This window comes from Dromiciops gliroides, chromosome 3 (genome assembly GCF_019393635.1).
Source record: "Dromiciops gliroides isolate mDroGli1 chromosome 3, mDroGli1.pri, whole genome shotgun sequence".
Taxonomy (NCBI): domain Eukaryota; kingdom Metazoa; phylum Chordata; class Mammalia; order Microbiotheria; family Microbiotheriidae; genus Dromiciops; species Dromiciops gliroides.
The window spans coordinates 70,566,875-70,585,583 of record NC_057863.1 but is presented as its reverse complement, the minus strand read 5'-3'; the positions used below and the strand labels follow the sequence as shown (position 1 = coordinate 70,585,583).

Genomic DNA, 18,709 nt, shown 5'->3' with positions numbered 1-18,709 from the left:
GGGTGAAGGGGGGAGAGGCTGTGTTTCTATGAGAGCACTGAGAGAGATTCCACCATTTGAAACAGGCATATGTATTATCCTTTCCCTTGAGTCCTCTTTGAAAATGAGCACAACCGTTCTGGAAAGAAATTTGGAATTGGACACCAAAAAACCGGCATACTTTTTGACCCAGCTTCACCATTGCTAGACTTGTACCCAAAAGTGATTGTAAAAAAAAGACAAGATCCTATATGTACAGAAATATTAATAGTTCTTTTCCTGGTGGCAAAAACAAAACAAAACAAACAAACAAAACCCTGGAAACTAAGGGGGATACCCATCAACTGATAAATGTCTGAATAATGCTAATAATAATTATAATGATGATGCTGTTATTGATGATGCTTGTTGTTATTATTATTTATGCAGTGTGTCCCAAAAGTCTAGTGCAATTTTAAGTTTTAAGATTTAAACTTGACAAAGACTTTAGTCTGATGTCCTATGGATTGGAGATACAACCTTAAGAAGATCATCTGAGGCAGCTAGGTGGCACAGTGGATAAAGTACCAGCTCTGGATTCAGGAAGACCTGAGTTCAAATCTGAGCTCAGACACTTGACACTTAATAGCTGTGTGACCCTGGGCAAGTCACTTAAGCCTCATTCCCCTGGGAACAAAAAAGATCATTTGAGAGGAGAATTGGGATTTAAAGGGAGTTAAGGGAACACAGTGAAAGCAGAGGTCATTTCACCTCGGATGCCCCTACTTCCCCACTGAATTCCTCGCCTTTATATTCCTTGATCCTGTCTTACCTAGCTCTGGAACATAATCTCCATCCTATGAATTTTGTACCCATCCCATCCCCACTCCCCATGGGATGTACTGTGACCCTTAAGATTCATAGGAGTCCTTTGAGACCACAGAAATAACACTAAGCATTTATATAGGGTATATCAGGTTCAATTCAGACTGCCCCCCCCCTCTCTCTCTCTCTCTCGTTTTTGGTGGGGCAATGAGAGTTAAGTGACTTGCCCAGGGTCACACAGCTAGTAAGTATCAAGTGCCTAAGGCTGGATTTGAACTCAGGTCCTCCTAAATCCAAGGCCAGTGCTTTATCCACTGTGCCACCTAGCTGCTCCCAGACTGCCTCTCCAAGAGGAGCTCCAAAGAGAAGAGAGGATAGTAGGGAGCATCTGGCATTACCCCTTGTCCCAAGATTCCAGAAGAGGGCTCCACCACCTGGGGCCAAAGATAGAAAAAGCCAGGGGCCGCTCATTGTCCTAAAGAGAGACAGACTGTCACATTGAGGGGTCCCAGCTACTAAAAGCATATGCCATGCAGGTCAAGACATTTTAAAATGGTGAGGAGAGAGGGCTCTTTGTTTCCCAGAAGCTGCATCTCATTAAGTGGTGGTGGGCTGTTTCTCATCAGCTGCCTCTGAATTAGAGTCCATCTGGCTCTGTGGTGTCATTCTAGTGTCTTTGAAAAAATTGTCCTCATTTCATTGCAGGGGCACAAAGTAACCTGGCTGGCTATCAAAGTCCAGGAAAGCCCCAAATAGCACAGACCTACCATGACAAGACTGGGCTCCATGCTACAAGAGAAGAATTATGTAAAAAGTCCTGCTGCCCGGAGACAGGAGACTGGAGGATATGACCTCTGGTAGGAACTGTATGATCCTCTATCTATAATAATACCTGATATTTGTTTAGACTTTAAGGTTTGCAAAGCACTTTCTTCCTAAAACCCTGTGAAATAGGTAGAGAGGGCGTTATTATCACATTCTTCAGATAAGGAAACTGAGGTTCAAGAGAGTTTAAATGACCCACTAAGGGTTATATGGCTCATGTATATCTTTTTGTTGTTGTTGTTGATGGTGGTTTTTTTGTTTTGTTTCATGTTGTGGGGCAATGAGGACTAAGTGACTTGCCCAGGGTCACACAGCTAGCAAGTGTCAAGTGTCTGAGGCTGGATTTGAAGTCAGGTCCTCCTGAATCCAGGGCTGCTGCTTTATCTACTGCACCACCTAGCCATCCCACTCATGTATATCTGAAGAAAGGTTTAAACCTAGATCTTCTGACTCCATCCAAGTCCAGCACTCCAGGATCATAGATCCAGAGATGGAAGGAGCCTCAGGAATTAGTTGTTCCAACCTCCTCAATTTCAAGATAAGGAAAATGAGGCTAAGGAGCATAAGTGACATCCACAATGTTCCACAGGTATTAAGCATAAGTGGTGGGTTGGGAACCTTGGCCCTCTGATTGCAGTCAGTATTCTTCCAACTGCTCTACAATGCCTCTACCTTCCATTATATTTATTGTGAAGAATTTAGTTTCCTCACATGTTTCATGTGAGTACTAATTAAATACTATTATTAGTATGACACTATTTTTTGGTTGTTTTTCAGTGGTGTCCAACTCTTCCTGACCTCACTGGGGATTTTCTTGGCAAAGATACTGGAGTGGTTTGCCATTTCCTTCTCCAGTTCATTTTTACAGATAAAGAAACTGAAGCAAACAGGTATAAGTGACTTGTCCAGAGTCACCTACCTAGTCAATATTGGAAACTGGATTTGAACTCATGAATATGAGTCTTCCTCACTCCAGGCTGTATTATACTGTAATATACTCTTTTTTTTTTTTTTTTTTAGTGAGGCAACTGGGGTTAAGTGACTTGCCCAAGGTCACACAGCTAGTGAGTGTTAAGTGTCTGAGGCCGGATTTGAACTCAGGTACTCCTGACTCCAGGGCCGGTGCCCTATCCACTGCTCCACCTAGCTGCCCCTGTAATATACTCTTATACTACATGCACAGGGCTATTATTCTATAGTAAGAGAAAGCATAGTATAGTAGAAAGGATGTTATATGTGAAATTGGAGGATCTGGGCTTGACTCAGTTTAATTGCATGAGCTTTGGTAAGTCATTTTCCTTATATGAACCTCAGTTTCTTCATTTTTATTTGTTTGTTTTGTTTTTAGGGGCAATGAGGGTTAAGGAACTTGCCCAGGATCACACAGCTAGTAAGTGTCATGTGTCTGAGACTGGATTTGAACTCAGGTCCTCCTGAATCCAGGGCCGGTCCTCTATCCACTGCACCACCTAGCTGCCCCCAGTTTCTTCATTTTTAAAATGAGGGAATTGAATTAATTAATTATGAAGGTCTCTTCCATTATCACTGGTGGTACCCCATGCATGGCACTCTCTCTTCTTATCTGTGTCTCCTGGACTCCCTGGAATGCCCCAGGTCTGAGCTAAAATGCCACCTTCTACAAGGAGCCTTTCCCAACTCCCCTTAATGCTACTTCCTTCCTTCCACTGATTATCTCAGATTTATCCTGTATATGTCTTATTTGTATATAATTATTTGTGTGATGTCTCTCCCAATTGACTGTGAACTCCATAAAAGCAATAACTGTTTTGGCTTTTCTCTGTGTCACAAGCACTTAGCACAGTGCCTGGCACATACTAAATGCTTGTTGACTGTTGTTGACGTCCATCTCTGAGTCTTTTTGCTTTGGAAGCCTTAAAGTATCATACAAGATGTGAGCTTTTATGATGACATTTTGAAGAAATGAACAATGGTTGTCAAGAATATGAAAGATTATTGGGCAGGAAATGATGAATAGTTAGTCAACACATATTCATAAAGTGCCCATAGGGTACATAGCTGAGTACCAGCTGTTCTCCATCTCCAGCAGGGACAAACAAAGAGGAAATAGGTTTAAGACACTGCATGTGGGATTTGGGTTGGTCATTTGGAAGGATTTCCAGACACTAAGCACTTGTTAATACTGGGTGACCAAGAGAAGTCATGGAATTCCCTTCTCTGGAGGACTTTAAAAAACAGGAGTGTCACTTCCATCTGGAATGGTTTAGGCGTGGCTCTGGGTGGAGACAGGGGACTGGAGCAAATGACCTCTTTAGATCTATTCCAGTTGGGAAATCCATCTACAAAGTCAAAATCAAATCCACAAATACCTACTTCTGCACTAAGTTCCCAGTATCTTCAATGTATCCAGAAACATGAAACAGTTATAATTTTAATTCTGGAAAACAAAACAAAAAATGTGTCAGGGTGGGGAAGGGGGAATGGGAACAGACTCATTACTTTATAATAATTGTTCACATTTGCACTTCAAAGTTTGCAAACCCATTCCCTTCTAACAAGAAGGATATTGGATACTCAAGGGCAGGGACTATTTTTCAAGCTGAATCAAGCTCAATATCACACACATCGTAGCTGCCTAATAAGTGTTTATTGTTCCCACCCATAACTCCTTTAAACAGATTTATATAATAAACCAGATTGAATTCTGATGGAGAAATACAGAAAAGTCATAGAGTCCTTTGTCCAGTCTAGGTTGACATAGAAAGACAGAGATGAGGCCAGGACAGGAGCACGTGGCATGAAATACTCCAGTGCCCAGAGAGAAGCTATGCACCAGCACAAAAGAAAGTCGCCTATCCATATGAGAGCACTCCCAGATACACATCAATGCACTTTAAAAGGTGCCAGCTGGGCCTCCCAAAACTGGGTCTCAGAGCCAGAGTAAAGTGAGAAGGGGGCATGGATGAAGTGTTACCTTTCCAAGGTAGAGTGGTGTAGAAATGAAGAAAGAAGTTCAGAAGCCAGCAGCAGAGATATAACTCAGACCCCAAGCTCAGAACAGGATCTCACTTCTAGCATCTAGCCCAGTCTGTAGAGGAATAACCAAAATGGGAATTCCAGACCAAAGGGGCAAATGGCAATTCTGCCATTTCGACCCAATAGAGCTTTCTAACTGGTTGATGTGGGCAGAGTCTAGTAGAACTCTAGTTTTGCTCAGACGCAAACCCAGGTCAAGAACTTGCAGAGCTCAGACCAGCAGGGCAACAATTAGACTCTGCCCTGCATCAAACCCCACTGGGGACACTGAAAGCTCGTAAGTCCTCAACCTGTCCCTTAGATTCAAGAATAACACAACACTTAATACCATAAAAAACAGCAACTGGACATTCCCTCCAGAAGTGGGGCAGGGCCTAGACCTAACATCAAATCCAAAGTTAGGAAATAGGCTGTAAAAACGGGCAAATAAAAAAGAACCTCATCATAAGAAGCTATTAGGGTGGCAGGGACACTCAAGACAACAACACAGAAGAAAAGGATGACTCTAAAACATCTAGAAGCATTGACTCAAAGAAAAACATAGCTTGAACAAAAACTCAATTAGATTTCCTAGAAGAGATGAAGCAATAGTTTAAAAAATAATTTTATATGTTTTAAATAAATGGAATGAAAGTACTCTGGGAAAACATTGGAAAAGAAATGAGAACTATGGAAGAAAGAATTGGAAAGGAAATTAATAGCTTGGCACAAGAGTAATTATACCCAAAGATCTACAAAACTGTGCATACCCTTTGACCCAGCAATACCAATATAAGCATGTTCTTATCATACACTTGGTCTGCATCCAAAAGGAATTAAAGAAAAGAGAAAAGTACCTCTATGTATAAAAATATTTATAGTAGTTCCTTTTGTGGTAGCAAATCATTGGAAATTTAGAATACATCCATCAATTGGGGAATAATGGAACAAGTTGTGGTATTGGATTGTGATTGAATACTATTGTTCTATAAGAATTGATAAGCAGGATGGTTTCAGAAAAAATCTGGAAACATTTAGATGAACTGATGCAAAGTGAAATGAGCAGAACCAAGAAAACATTGTACACAGTATAAGCAATATTGTACATATGATCAACTGTGAATGACTTAGCTATTCTCAGAAATACAAAGATCCATGACAATTCCAAAGGATTTATTATTAAGACTGCAATCCAGAGGAAGAACTGATGATATATAAATACAGATGGAAGCATACTTTTTTTTACATTTTTTATTGTTCTTTTGTTGGGGGGTGCGGGTCTATTTTCTTTAGCAACATGGCTAATGTGGAAATGTTTTACATGACTACACAGGTATAATCCATATCAAATTCCTTGCCTTCTCAAGGAGGGGAAAAGGGAAGGGAGGACAGAAGGAATTTAGAACTCAATTTTTAAAAATGAATGTTAAAACCATTTTTTGTACATGTAATTGAGAAAAAAACAAATGAAAAATAAATGGGAAAGAAAAAGATTACACAGCGTGTGCCAAAAGTCACAAATAGGTCTGGAGCTTTAATAACTTTTTGAAAATTATTTGTTCTTTATTTCCCATATATGTGTGTATGTATGTGTATGAATATTTACTTCCTACATATACTGTATATTATGTTATAGTATTATCAATTAAAAGCAAAAAGTAAAGGAGTTATTAAATATTGAAAGCCCTTCATGACTTCGTGACTTTTGGCCCACCCCGTACATGTTTTTCTCCTGTTTTCAATGGTGGAGAGGGATAAATTGGGTTGGGAAGATGAGAATTTAGAGATCGACTAATTAAAACAAAACATTTTTAAAAGAAAATGTGCACAACCACTCTGGAAAACAAATTAGAATTATAACCAAAAACCATACCCTTTCACACAGCTTTACCACTGCTAGGCATATACTCAAAAAAGATTAAAGAAATAAGACAAGGTCCTATAAGTACAAAACTATCTATAGTATCTCTTTTCCTGGTGGTAAAAAAAAAATGGAAACTAAGGGGATGTCCATTAATTGAGAAACAGATAATGATGATGATGAGGGTGGTGGTCATGGTGATAGTGTTGGTGATTATGGTGGTGGTGGTGGTGGTCATGGTAATGGTGATGATAATGAAAACGAGCATTTATACAAAGTGTCCAAAAACTCTTGAATTTAACCTTTACTGAACTAAAATATTTTGGAAAACCTTACACAGAATTTTTAAGATTTCAAATCCCTTTAAATGTGTTATATCATTTGATCCTTACAATAATCCTGTAAGGCAGGTGTGACAGGTGTTATTATCAAAGTCCCTCCTACAGGAAGTCTTTCCACCTTCCCCTTGGTTCTAGTGCCTTCTCTCATTAATTATGTCCACTTTATCCTGGAAATAACTTGTTTGTACATAGTTGTTTTCATGTTGTCTCCCCATTAGACTATGAGCTCCTTGAGGTAATGAACTGCCTTTTGCCTCTTTTGGTATCCCCAGTGCTCAGTACAGTGACTGCCACATAGTAGGCATTCAATAAATGTTTGTTGACTGACTGAGTAGGCATTCACTCACTAGTGTTTAATGGGATAACAATGACTATCCGTTACCAGGTGTGGACATTTGCTTCTCCCCTTATTTATAAACCATCTTGCTTATTTGGAGCTACCCCCAAAATATTAACAGAACTCAAATGAATCCCCATAGTATCAGAGAAAAGAATAGCTGAGTCTGAGAAAGACTGTTGATAGAAGGAAAGACATGGAAAGCTTCTTGCAGAAAAACCTGTGCTAGACCTGTGACTGGTCAGGCAGACCTGAACATATTGTCTGTAAAGGAGTTTCTTTTTAAATAGCTAAAGCATGTGGATATTCTCCCCACAAGAAACATGAGCATCATGGGAAAGAAGAGAAAGGCATCTTTTTTGCTGATTTTTCAAGTTGTTTTCTCCCCTCCCTGCTACTGTCTCATTTCATTGCCATAGGGCTGGAGATTCATACTGAAAGACATCTCACCACCTCCACTAACACCTTCTAGGGAAGGGTTTCTGTGAGTCTGACCTCACTGAGCTCCTGAACAAAGTCTCTGCAAGGGTAGAGTAGTTACTAGAGGAACCTCTTTTATCCTGTTGTGGCTCCTGGGACTTGAGTGTATTTGTTGTAGAAATGCTATGTTCTTAGTTCTGTCGAATAGGAGGATAGACCTCTGCATTCATAACCTGAAGATCAGTTTCATGAATACTGACTTCTTCTCCCACAGCTGATAAGGAGTGGGTTCTCTTGGATGAAGGCCAATATATGTTTTGCATATAAGGACAGCTAGGTGGTACAGTGGTTAGAGCACCAGGCCTGAAGTGGAGGAAGACCTGAGTTCAAATATAGCCTCAGATACTTAATAGCTGTGTGACCCTGGGCAAGTCTTTTAACCCTGCTTGCCTCAGTTTCCTCATCTGTAAAATGAGTTGGAGAAGGAAATAGTAATCCACTCAAGTATCTTTGCCAACAAAATCCTAAATGGGGTCATGAAGAGTCAGATACTACTGGAAAACAACAAGACATATTGTAATACATATTATTTTTCCTTCCCCCATCACAAGGCTTCCTAAATTTTCCTAGGAAACCAGAAACTTCTGGGTTTATGTATGTGTTTGTTTCTTTAAACAGTAGCTTCTAATATGAACACATGAATCATGTCAATATTATCAGCTTTCCATTTGAGGGCTTGTAAGATTTAACATTGTGGCCGTGTAATCACAAACTGAAGCCCCTCTGGCTAGTTTTCATTGTCAAGAATGGCCAGTTGGTGAAGACATCCCTCATCTCTGCTACCCGGTCATCCTGGTAAATACAAATAACACAAGGAAGCCAGCGTGGGTGAAGATGCAGATTCTTGTGGAGGTTGTCTTGGTCTGCTGAGCTTCACTTGTGCTTTGGTGCTGTTTAAATATGACTCCTGAATATTAAATCTCTCTCATTCTACCCCAACACCATTTCTGGATCTCAGCTGGTCAGTTTCCAGCTTAGGGCCCTTGACCGCTACACATCCGATGACTGTCCCTCCTAGACCTTTTGGATTCACTGCAATTCTTGCTGATCTCCCACTATGCCCCTATGTTTTCACTTACCAAATCAATTTCACTCTGAGACTAACTTTATCTACTTAAACAAATAACTGGAAATATAAAGGAAATCGAGCTTTCTCGAATCCTTCAAAGATGCCTGTGTTTAGGTCCAGTGTACCAGAAGCCTAGGGGAAGTCACAATGGTTTACCATTTTCAATCATTCCCTCTTGAACAAATGTTTCATCAATGGGCTGTATCCTTTCGGTGCTGGTCATACTGAATATTCACTGTATTTGTGTTTTGCCTTCCCTTCTCCTCCTCCATTCATTTATGCTGAAATAAATGAAATCTATTAATTGGGGTGGGGGAGGGAGAAAAAGGAAGATGATGGACTTGATGGGTCCAACACTTATTAACTCTATAGTGCCCTCTGACCTAGTTTCTTTATCTGTAACATAGAGGTAACAATCTTTTTACCATCTACTTCAGGGAAAATTTGTGAGGAAAGCACTTTGTGCAACTTAAAACATTATGAGTGCTTGTTATTAAATTAAACAAGAGGAAAAATTTGGACTTTTTCCTTTGAGCACAATGACCTTTGAGGAGATGACTGACTCCCTGTGAAAAAGTACCCTGTCAATTCCTCTGGAAGCAAACTGGGGGCTCAAAGTCTCCTGGTTGGGGCCCAGCTGATAAAATAAAAGGAACTGTTTAAATGGGTCAGAGAATAATGAAGCCATTGTGATGCCCTGGTATCTGGGGACTTCCTCTGACAATCTTGGGAGCAGACAACATTCCTCCTCTTAGAGCCTAATCCATCATCGGGGGCCTGGGCAGCCATGACATCAGAAGGGTCTTCTGTTGGCCAAGAGGAGCTGGGGGTGAGGGGTGGGGAGGATGGGAATTGTCAAAGAGGGAGACGTTCTCACAATCCCACACTGCTTTCTCTCCACCCTCAACCCGTTTCATTAGATCTTTTCCCCTGACAAACTGACAAGGCCCCTCATGGACTCCTCTTTTCTCTTTCTCTGTACATTGGAAAGTATGGTGGGTCAGATTTCCTTTATACTTCCATTTGTCTCTTGGCTTCTAGGCTTTGAGCAATGATGATACTGAAGAACTGTTGATGGAAAAGCACTTTTGGTTTTCTCATTGGCCAGAACTTGACATTCCTTCAACACAGAATTGAAAAGCTTAGGTTCCCAGTCCAGGAAGTACCTCCCCCCTCCCCAACACACAAGTGACTAGAATATTTGTTGGTGTTTAATAAACACTTTAAAAACAAATGAATGAATAAATTCATTTCATCTTCCTGATCTCCAGGGTATTTAAGTGATTATACCACATATACTTTGGGATTTCCTGCTCTTGCTCAGATTTTCAAATGTCTCCCCATTGCCCATCAAATAGACAATCCTTTTTACTCTGGCCTTCAAGACATTCTACAATGTGGCCCCAGGGTTAACTCTCATTAATCTCCCAATGCTCTTGCACCCCTCTCCCCCAATTTACAATTCAGTCAACCTAGACTACCTGCCATCATCCAAAAACATGCCATGCTTTCCCCATCTCCAGTTCTCACTTCACAAGAGTAGCTCTCTCCATCCTACCTCACTCCATTTCCTGAACCCACTCTCATGAAGGATCTAGAATATCCTGAAAACAAATCCTAGCAAAAGATCTTTTTTATTTATTTTTTTTAGAGTAATGAGGGTTAAGTGACTTGCTCAGGGTCACACAGCTGGTAAATGTCAAGTGACTGAAGTTGGATTTGAACTCATGTCCTCCTGAATCCAGGGCCAGTGCTTTATCCACTGTACTGCCTAGCTGCCCCTACAATTTCTAATAATGTTAGCCTGCTTTAAGTGAGGCACGGTGTTCTAAATGAGGATAATGCTGGGCAGACCTCATTCAGAGTCTTGGGTTCATTTGGGGCTCCTCATTTTAGGAAGGATGTCTTGATGAACTGAAAAATGTCCAGAAAAGGGAGAATCATGGCCCTCAAAATCATGTTAGGTGAAGACCAGCTGAATGAACTGATGATGTTTAGTATGGAAAGGAGAAGACTTGGTGTCAGAGAGGTATAATCACTGTCTTCAAGTATTTGGGAAAAAAGGGTTTTCATGTGGAAGAAGAGATCAGACACATATTCTGTCTGGCTCTAGAGCAGAGGTTCCCAGCCTGGGGTTCAGTAACTTATTTTAAAAATTATTTTAATAACTGTATTGCATTATAATTAGTTTCCTTTAAAATTTTGTATATTTTATCCCAAAGACATCCCCCAAAAGAGAAAAAAGACCTATTTGTACAAAAATATTTCTAGCAGCTCTTTTTGTGGTGGCTAAGAGTTGGAAATCAAAGGGATGCCCATAAGTTGGGGAATGGTTAAACAAGCTGTGGTATATGATGGTCATGGAATATTATTGTGCTATAACAAATGACAAGCAGGATAACTTCAGAGAGACCTGGAAAGACTTATATGAACTGATGCATAGTGAGGTGAGCAGAACCAAGTGCACAAAGACAGCAATATTGTTTGATGAAAAACTGTGAATGGCTTGACTATTCTCAACAATACAATGATTCAGGACAATCCCAAAGGACTATTAATGAAATATACTATCCACCTCCAAAGAAAGAACTGATATTGATGGAACAGACTGAAGCATGCTATTTTTCACTTTCTTTTTAATCAAGTTTTCTTCTACAAAATGATGAATATAGTAATGTTTTACATAATCATATGTGTATAACCCATATCTGATTGCTTGGTGTCTCAGGGAGGGGGAGGGGAGGGAGGAAAGGAGGGATAAAAACTGGAACCCAAAACTATAAATAAAAATGTTTATTACACTAAATAAAAAAGAAATATACATGTGTGTGTGTGTGTGTGTGTGTATATATATATATATATATATATATATATATATTTGTCGTTGTTGTTGTTTGCTTGTTTGTTTTATGCATTTAAACACAATCTTAGGAAGGTTCAACAGTTTTCACCAAGCTGCTGCTAGGGTCCATGACTCATACAAAAGTTTAGAAACCTTTGAACTAGGGGAGAAATCTAGAAACAATAGGCAGAAGTTGCAAAGAGACAGAAGTTGGTTTGAAATGAGTTAAAACTTCGCAAAGTAGAATAGTTTCCTGAGGGAATTCGTAGGTTGGATGATTATAAATCTAGAGTGAGAAGGGACCTTGTTCACCTAATCCAAACTTCTCATTACATAGATAAGAAAACAAGAAACTAGAGAAGTTAAGTAACTTGTCCAAAGCTACACAAGTAATAAAATAATGAATTTTCTCACCACTGTTATCTCTAGGTAAAGGCTAAATGACCACTGGTTGGTTATACTGTAGGGCAGTGGTGTCAAACTCAAAGAGAAATGGTGACTACCAAATAGTACAAACAGATCCCTGCCTGCCACACATTGACTTAGAAAAACATATTATCATAATCTATGTTCTATTGTATTATTGTTTATTGTTTTGGGGTTTTTTTTTTTGCAGGCAATGAAGGTTAAGTGACTTGCCCAGGGTCACACAGCTAGTAGGTGTCAAGTGTCTGAGACCGGATTTGAACTCAGGTCCTCCTGACTCCAGGGCCGGTGCTCTATCCACTGCGCCACCTAGCTACCCCCCAATGACATTTTAATTGATTCAACCAGACTCGGGGGTGGGTCAGCCATTGAGTTTAATATCTCTTCTGTTGGAAATAGGGGTTAGGAGTCATATTCTAAGAACAGTCCCTGAAAAGTCTTCTTACAACTGAGATATTCCATGATTGAAATATTTCATTCGAAGGGGGCTTGGGGAAGCTGAGCAGCTGGCACGATGTCGGGTCGCGAGGGTGGTAAGAAGCCTCTGAAACAGCCGGAGAAGCCAACCAAGGAAATGGATGAGGAAGATAGAGTTTGCAAACAAAAACAAAAAGAAGAACAGAAAAAACCAGAAGAGTTAAAAGCAAAAGCTACTGGGAAGGTATCACTTGCCAGTGGTGGAATTAAAAAATCTGGCAAAAAAGTCGACGTCCCTGTTTAGATAAGATGATGATTCCTTTTGGTTTCTTTCTTGCTTAGTGACATCTGCATTTCCTACTTCAACATCTGTTGCCACCTGCAGTCAAGATTGTGTCATCTTTTTTTTTTTCCGCGCTGCCCAGAAGAGGGGTCCATACGGGCGTTGTCCTCGGTTTCCGTCATAACTTTAAAGGGAAACTTCCACAATGTCCGGAGCCCTGGATGTCTTGCAGATGAAGGAGGCGGATGTCCTCAAAATTTTTCACTGCAGGAACGCATTTGGGTGGCACTAATTTGGACTTCCAGATGGAACAGTGTATCTACAAAAGGAAGAGTGACGGCATCTACATCATTAATTTGAAGAGAATTTGGGAAAAGCTTCTGCTCGCTGCTCGAGCCATTGTTGCCATTGAAAATCCTACTGATGTTAGCGTCATCTCATCCTGGAACACCAGCCAGCGAGCTGTTCTGAAATTTGCTGCTGCCACTGCCGCTACACCTATTGCTGGACGCTTCACCCCGGGCACCTTCACTAACCAGATTCAGACAGTTTTCAGGCAACCTCGCCTCTTAGTGGTCACTGATTCTCGGGCAGATCACCGGCCTCTGACTGAAGCATCATATATTAACCTCCCAGCCATTGCATTGTACAACAAAGATTCTCCACTTTGCTATGTGGATATTGCCATTCTATACAACAACAAGGGAGCTCACTCCGTGGGTCTGATGTGGTGGATGCTGGCCCGTGAAGTCCAACATATGTGTCGTACCATCTCCCATGAACACCCGTGGGAAGTGATACCTGGTCTTTACGTCTACAGGGATCCAGAGGCGATTGAGAAGGAAGAGCGGGCGCAGCTGAGAAGGCAGAGACAAAAGAGGAATTTCAGGATGAATGGACTTCCCCTGCCCCATAATTCACTGCTGCTCAACCAGAGGTGGCTGATTGGTCTGAGGGAGTGCAGGTGCCATCTGTGCCCATTCAGCAGTTCCCTACTGAAGACTGTGGTGCTCAGCCTGCTACCGAGGACTGGTCTGCGGCTCCTACTTCTCAGGCCACTGAGTGGGTAGGGACTACCATGGAGTGGTCCTAGATTTTATCCCAGGTGCTCTAATAGAGAAGGAAAAGATTCTTGCAGGAAAATAAATCTTGACTTCTTATATTAAAAAAAAAGATTGTGTCACCTTAATGAACATTTCTTTAACGTACATTGTACATTTAAAAAAAAAAGAAAAGAAAGAAATATTTCATTCTTGGGTATACAAGTGAAACTCACCTCTTTTTTCCTGCCCTAGATCAATCAACAGAGACACTTTAAGTTCATTAAGAATTCTTTTACTAGGGCAGCTAGGTGGCACAGTGGATAAAGCACTGGCCCTAGATTCAGGAGGACCTGAGTTCACATGTGACCTCAAACACTTGACACTTACTAGCTGTGTGACCCTGGGCAAGTCACTTAAACCTCATTGCCCCACAAAATAAATGAATGAATGAATGAATGAATATATGCTTTTTGTGGGGGGTAGGGCAATGAAGGTTAAGTGACTTGCCCAGGGTCACACAGCTAATAAATGTCAAGTGTCTGAGACCAGATTTGAACTCAGGTCCTCCTGAATCCAGGTGCGGTGCTTTATCCACTGTACCACCTAGCTACCTTATAAATAAATAATAAAAGAATTCCTTTACTAAGCAAACAAATGGATATTCTTACAAGAGGACAGATGAATTTTGAAAATATTATGTATATCCTGAGCTTAGATACAAACTGTCCTTGACAATTCTGTCAGTAAGGCCTTTCCCTACCCCCATACTGCAAATGTGTAATACCTCTTTGCATGTGGCTCTCTAACATAATTATAGATATTGATGTTGCTTTCATGACTTAATATTGGTCCTGATTGACCCTATTGTCTTCTTATAACATTCAGTGGTCACCTATTGCTTACCAAAAAAAATGTCCAAACTCCTTAGCCAGGCATTCAAGAACTTCCACAATCTATAACCATATTAATCTTTCAAGACATATCTTATGTACATTTATGTCTTATTCCCATTGTTGTTGTTGTTGAGTTTTTTCAGTCATGTCCAACTCTTTGTGACTCCATTTGGGGTTTTCTTGGCAAAGAGACTTCAGTGGTTTGCCATTTCTTTCTCCATTTCATTTTACAGATGAGAAAACTGAGGCAAACAGGGTTAAGTGACTTGCTTGGGGTAATACAACATTAAGAGTCTGAAGCCAGATTTGAACTCATGAAGATGAGTCTTCCTAATTCCAAGTCCAGTGCTCTATCCACTGTGCAAACTAACTGGCCTCTTATTCCTTTAGTAGTCTATTAAGTTATTGAGTACAGGGAGGGAATCTTATCTAAACTTTGAACTTCCTTCTCTGTGCCTAGCAGGTGAGTGATACATTTTTGCTACATTGAATCTAACCCATGACTGGATCTTAGATAGAGAGGACTGTCTTTCATTTTATGTAATCTCTTTTAGGAGCATTGTTCAGGAACAATATCATTAATATAACTATAAAAAAATAGAAGGGCATTTGGAGGCTTGGTGTATTGTTCTCTTTTTTATTTTTTCATTGTAATTTGCTTAGTAACTCTAAACTTAAAATGTAGGGGTTTTTTCTATTTCCTGTTATTGCTTGTTTATCTTTTTTGAATGTTCACTGGTTTTTTGTTTGTTTGTTTGTTTGTTTTTTAGGCAGGGCAATGAGGGTTAAGTGACTTGCCCAAGGTCACACAGCTAGTAAGTGTCAAATGTCAGAGGCCGGATTTTAATGCATGACCTCCTGAATCCGGGGCCAGTGCTTTATCCACTGTGTCACCCAGCTTCCCCCTAAAATGTAGTTTTAAATAAAATTTCAACTTGTACTAATAATTCCAAAGTTTCTAGGATGTCTTGGAGCATAATGTGTCCTAGGAGATACAGAATGAGACCAGAGGGTTCAGTAGCTGGTGTGCTAGTCTTAGAATCAGGAAGACATGAGTTTGCATCCTGCCTCAGACTCCTCGATAAGTGACTTAGCCTCTATCAGCTTCAGTTCCCTCATTTGTAAAATGAGGATAATAATGTCTGCATCATAAGGTTGTTGTGAAAATCAAATATGATAATATTTTCAAAGTGGTTGCAAATCTCAACGTGCTATATAAATATTAAGATGCAAGGTAGGGATTGGATTGTAGATAGATCAGTGGATCCTGGTCAGGACAACCCTGGTATATGTACTAATGAATCAGCTCAATGGACTAGTTACCAGTGACATGCTGTGGTCTGGATGGTAGACATTGTTTGTGCTTTTCATTTTACTGTATAGATCGTGAGGTCAATCTCTTTTAAAAGATGAGAGCCAGCACAAATCTGGAGGTCGGTGCATGATAGAATAATATGTCAAGTCATGAAGCTCTTCTTATGAATAAACAATATAAACAAAATATATTTATACAAATCAACTAAAAATAATAACCTGTTTTAAAATTTTGTTAATGGTGCCTTGTAACTAATTCCTTCAGTGTCTTTAAAGCGATCAAGTCTTTTTATAACACTTAGTTCTGCTGAATCTGAGGAGCTTTTCTCTCACTTAGAAATTAGAAAGTTGAGTTATTTACAAGTCTTTATGGACCAAAGTCACATTATTATAGGATTTAAAGTTGGAGGGACCTTACTTACATTTATGATACCAAGAGTTAATTTTGTTGTTGTTGTTCTGGGCCTGTGATTTGATTAGTATAGGGAATTCCAGATGAGGATACTCCCTCCACCAATGCAAATCAGCATCTGTTCTGCTAATTATAGTTTCATGTTCCCAGGAGGCACTGAGAGGTTGAGTGACTGGCCCAAAATCACAATACGTTTCAGAGGTGGTACTTGAACCTAGGTTTCCTTGATTCTGAGAGCTTCTCTCTTTCTACTGTACCATGCATCTTCTCTTAATGTTTATAAATGGTCCAAAACCTTTGCTATTTAGACTTTGCCACAATTCTACCTTCATTATTTTGGTAGCAAAAGTTGGGGAAAGGGGGGGAAATGAGAACCATTTTGTATTTTTCTGTTTCTTGAGTTTCCATGGAATGGAATTTTGTAAATTGCCTCATACACATATTGTATCTATCATTTCTCCATATAAATAATTTCATGGTTAAAATGAGCTTGTCCTTTTTATAGAGGAGGAAAATAGCTGTAGAATAGTAGAACTGGGAATGGAGCTTCTATCTTCTTTGGAAACAGGACTCATCCAAGAGTTAGTCACACAACTGGTTCTTTGATTGTGAGGGTCAATAAATTCAGGGGGGTAAGAGAACCAGGAAACAGAGCTTAGACACTTAGCACATTATAATACAAAGGAGTGGTTGTGGTCAGGTAGTGCATGTTACTAATGTCCTAGGGCCACTGGTCCAACTTCCTGGTTGGGGTATTGGGTAATTTTAGTATTCTTATGGCATTGGTTTTTAGCTTGGACTTTGGAAGAACCAATAGCTATGGATCTCACCCAACTGCTGACTCATTAGGGGTTAAAGAGTTGTTATGGCTTTTCTTTTTTTTTGGGGGGGGGAGAACTCCCTCCCCCCAAAGGCTGGATGTCAATCCACACCAGACCTAAAACTGGAACCCAGAAGTCTGATTGCCAAAGTCCTACCCTTCTTGATGTGTATGCAACTCCCTGTGAAGTCAACGGGATTTTTGCATGAGTGATTGTGGGTGGATTTGGCCAGCAACCGTGAGCTATTTTTAGTATTGCCCTTCCAGGATTGGCCTGCTGTTACCTAGTCCAGTTGCTGCTTTCTCATCAGTTGTCTGTGCCCGGAACTTTGTCACATCCCCTAAATGTTAAATGAAAATCAGGGTTCAATAGAGAAGGATGAAAGGGATTATTAATTCTCAAAATAAAGAGGTAAGAGAATTCCAGAGGTCATCTCATCCATTCCCCTGCCTCAACACAAGGCAGTCCCTCATTATTCAAGAACTATGATGATCAGTGGGGCGTAAACTTGATGTCATTTCTCTGCAGGAAAATGCTTTTTAATTGCTTTATAATGGCCCTGTGTAAACTTTGAACTGAGCAATGATTGATGCTGCATCTCTTTTCCTTTCAACCCTGTCTGGTCTGGCACAAAGTTCACTGCCCTCTTTTCTAGCCTAGATCATATTAAGAAGACAAAGAGAAATCCTCAACCTCCCCACCCTAAATATGCCCCTCTGGCAATCCTTGCCAATTATCCTTTGCCTACTAGGCTAGGGGAGAATTGAGGAAGGAGGTATAAAGAGAGAAGAGGAGAGAAAAGAAGCTTCTTTGAAACTGTGTGTGTTTTCTCAACATTTGAAGAACAAATAGTGAAGTCATACCCTTCTGACTCTATCTACATCTCTCCCAGCTGAGTCTAATTATCCTATCTTTATCAAAGGATATGAGGGATAGTAAGGATGGGCAACATGCATGGTTAATCCCCAGATCTTGTTTGGCTACTCCATACCTTTCACCAGCAGTGCTGATAAATGAAATATGTAACTAGGTGTTTATCCCTCTCTCTCCTCCTCTTGCCTACTCTCTCATGGAATAGCTCCAAATTCAATTCAGTTCAACAACAAACATTTATTAAGTACCTGGAAAGTACAAAGTACTATATCCAAAGATGATGAAGGGGGAGAAAGAAGGGTTCTAGACAGCCTACACTCTGAATAACCTGACCCCAAATAATAGAAAATTAGTTGAATTGACACATCTGTTTATCTCCCTCTGTCCATCACCATTTACTAATCTATTCATCCCACAGATACTTATTGAGCATCTCTAATGTGTAAGATAAAATATTGGGAATTTTAAGTTGAAAAACAGCCTCTCCCTACCATCAAAGACCTCACAATCTACTAGGAGAGATAAGATAGGGATACTCATAACTATAATGCAAGCAGAGTGGAACATGAAGATGGATAAATAAAGCTCCCTAGGAGAGGAGGGACAGATAAGGATCCTTGCTTCCCACACGAAATATAATATCTTTCTTAAAAGTATGGAAAGTTGGTCAGTTTGGAATGTCAAGAAGAAGGCCT

The 18,709-nt window shown here is 40.2% G+C and overlaps 1 protein-coding gene and 1 pseudogene across 1 annotated transcript; both read left to right on the top strand.

Moving 5' to 3' along the window:
- The first annotated feature begins 12,472 nt into the window (after positions 1-12,472).
- Positions 12,473-12,679, top strand: LOC122747156 (translation machinery-associated protein 7-like). Its single transcript, XM_043993354.1, has one exon. The coding sequence runs from the start codon at positions 12,473-12,475 to the stop codon at positions 12,677-12,679; it is 207 nt and encodes a 68-aa protein (XP_043849289.1).
- A 184-nt stretch (positions 12,680-12,863) lies between these two features.
- On the top strand, positions 12,864-13,751 carry LOC122746291 (annotated as a pseudogene).
- Positions 13,752-18,709: the final 4,958 nt, after the last annotated feature.

Excerpts from the sequence above, each read along its gene's own strand:
- LOC122747156 (XM_043993354.1), top strand. The coding sequence starts at position 12,473 with ATGTCGGGTCGCGAGGGTGGTAAGAAGCCTCTGAAACAGCCGGAGAAG.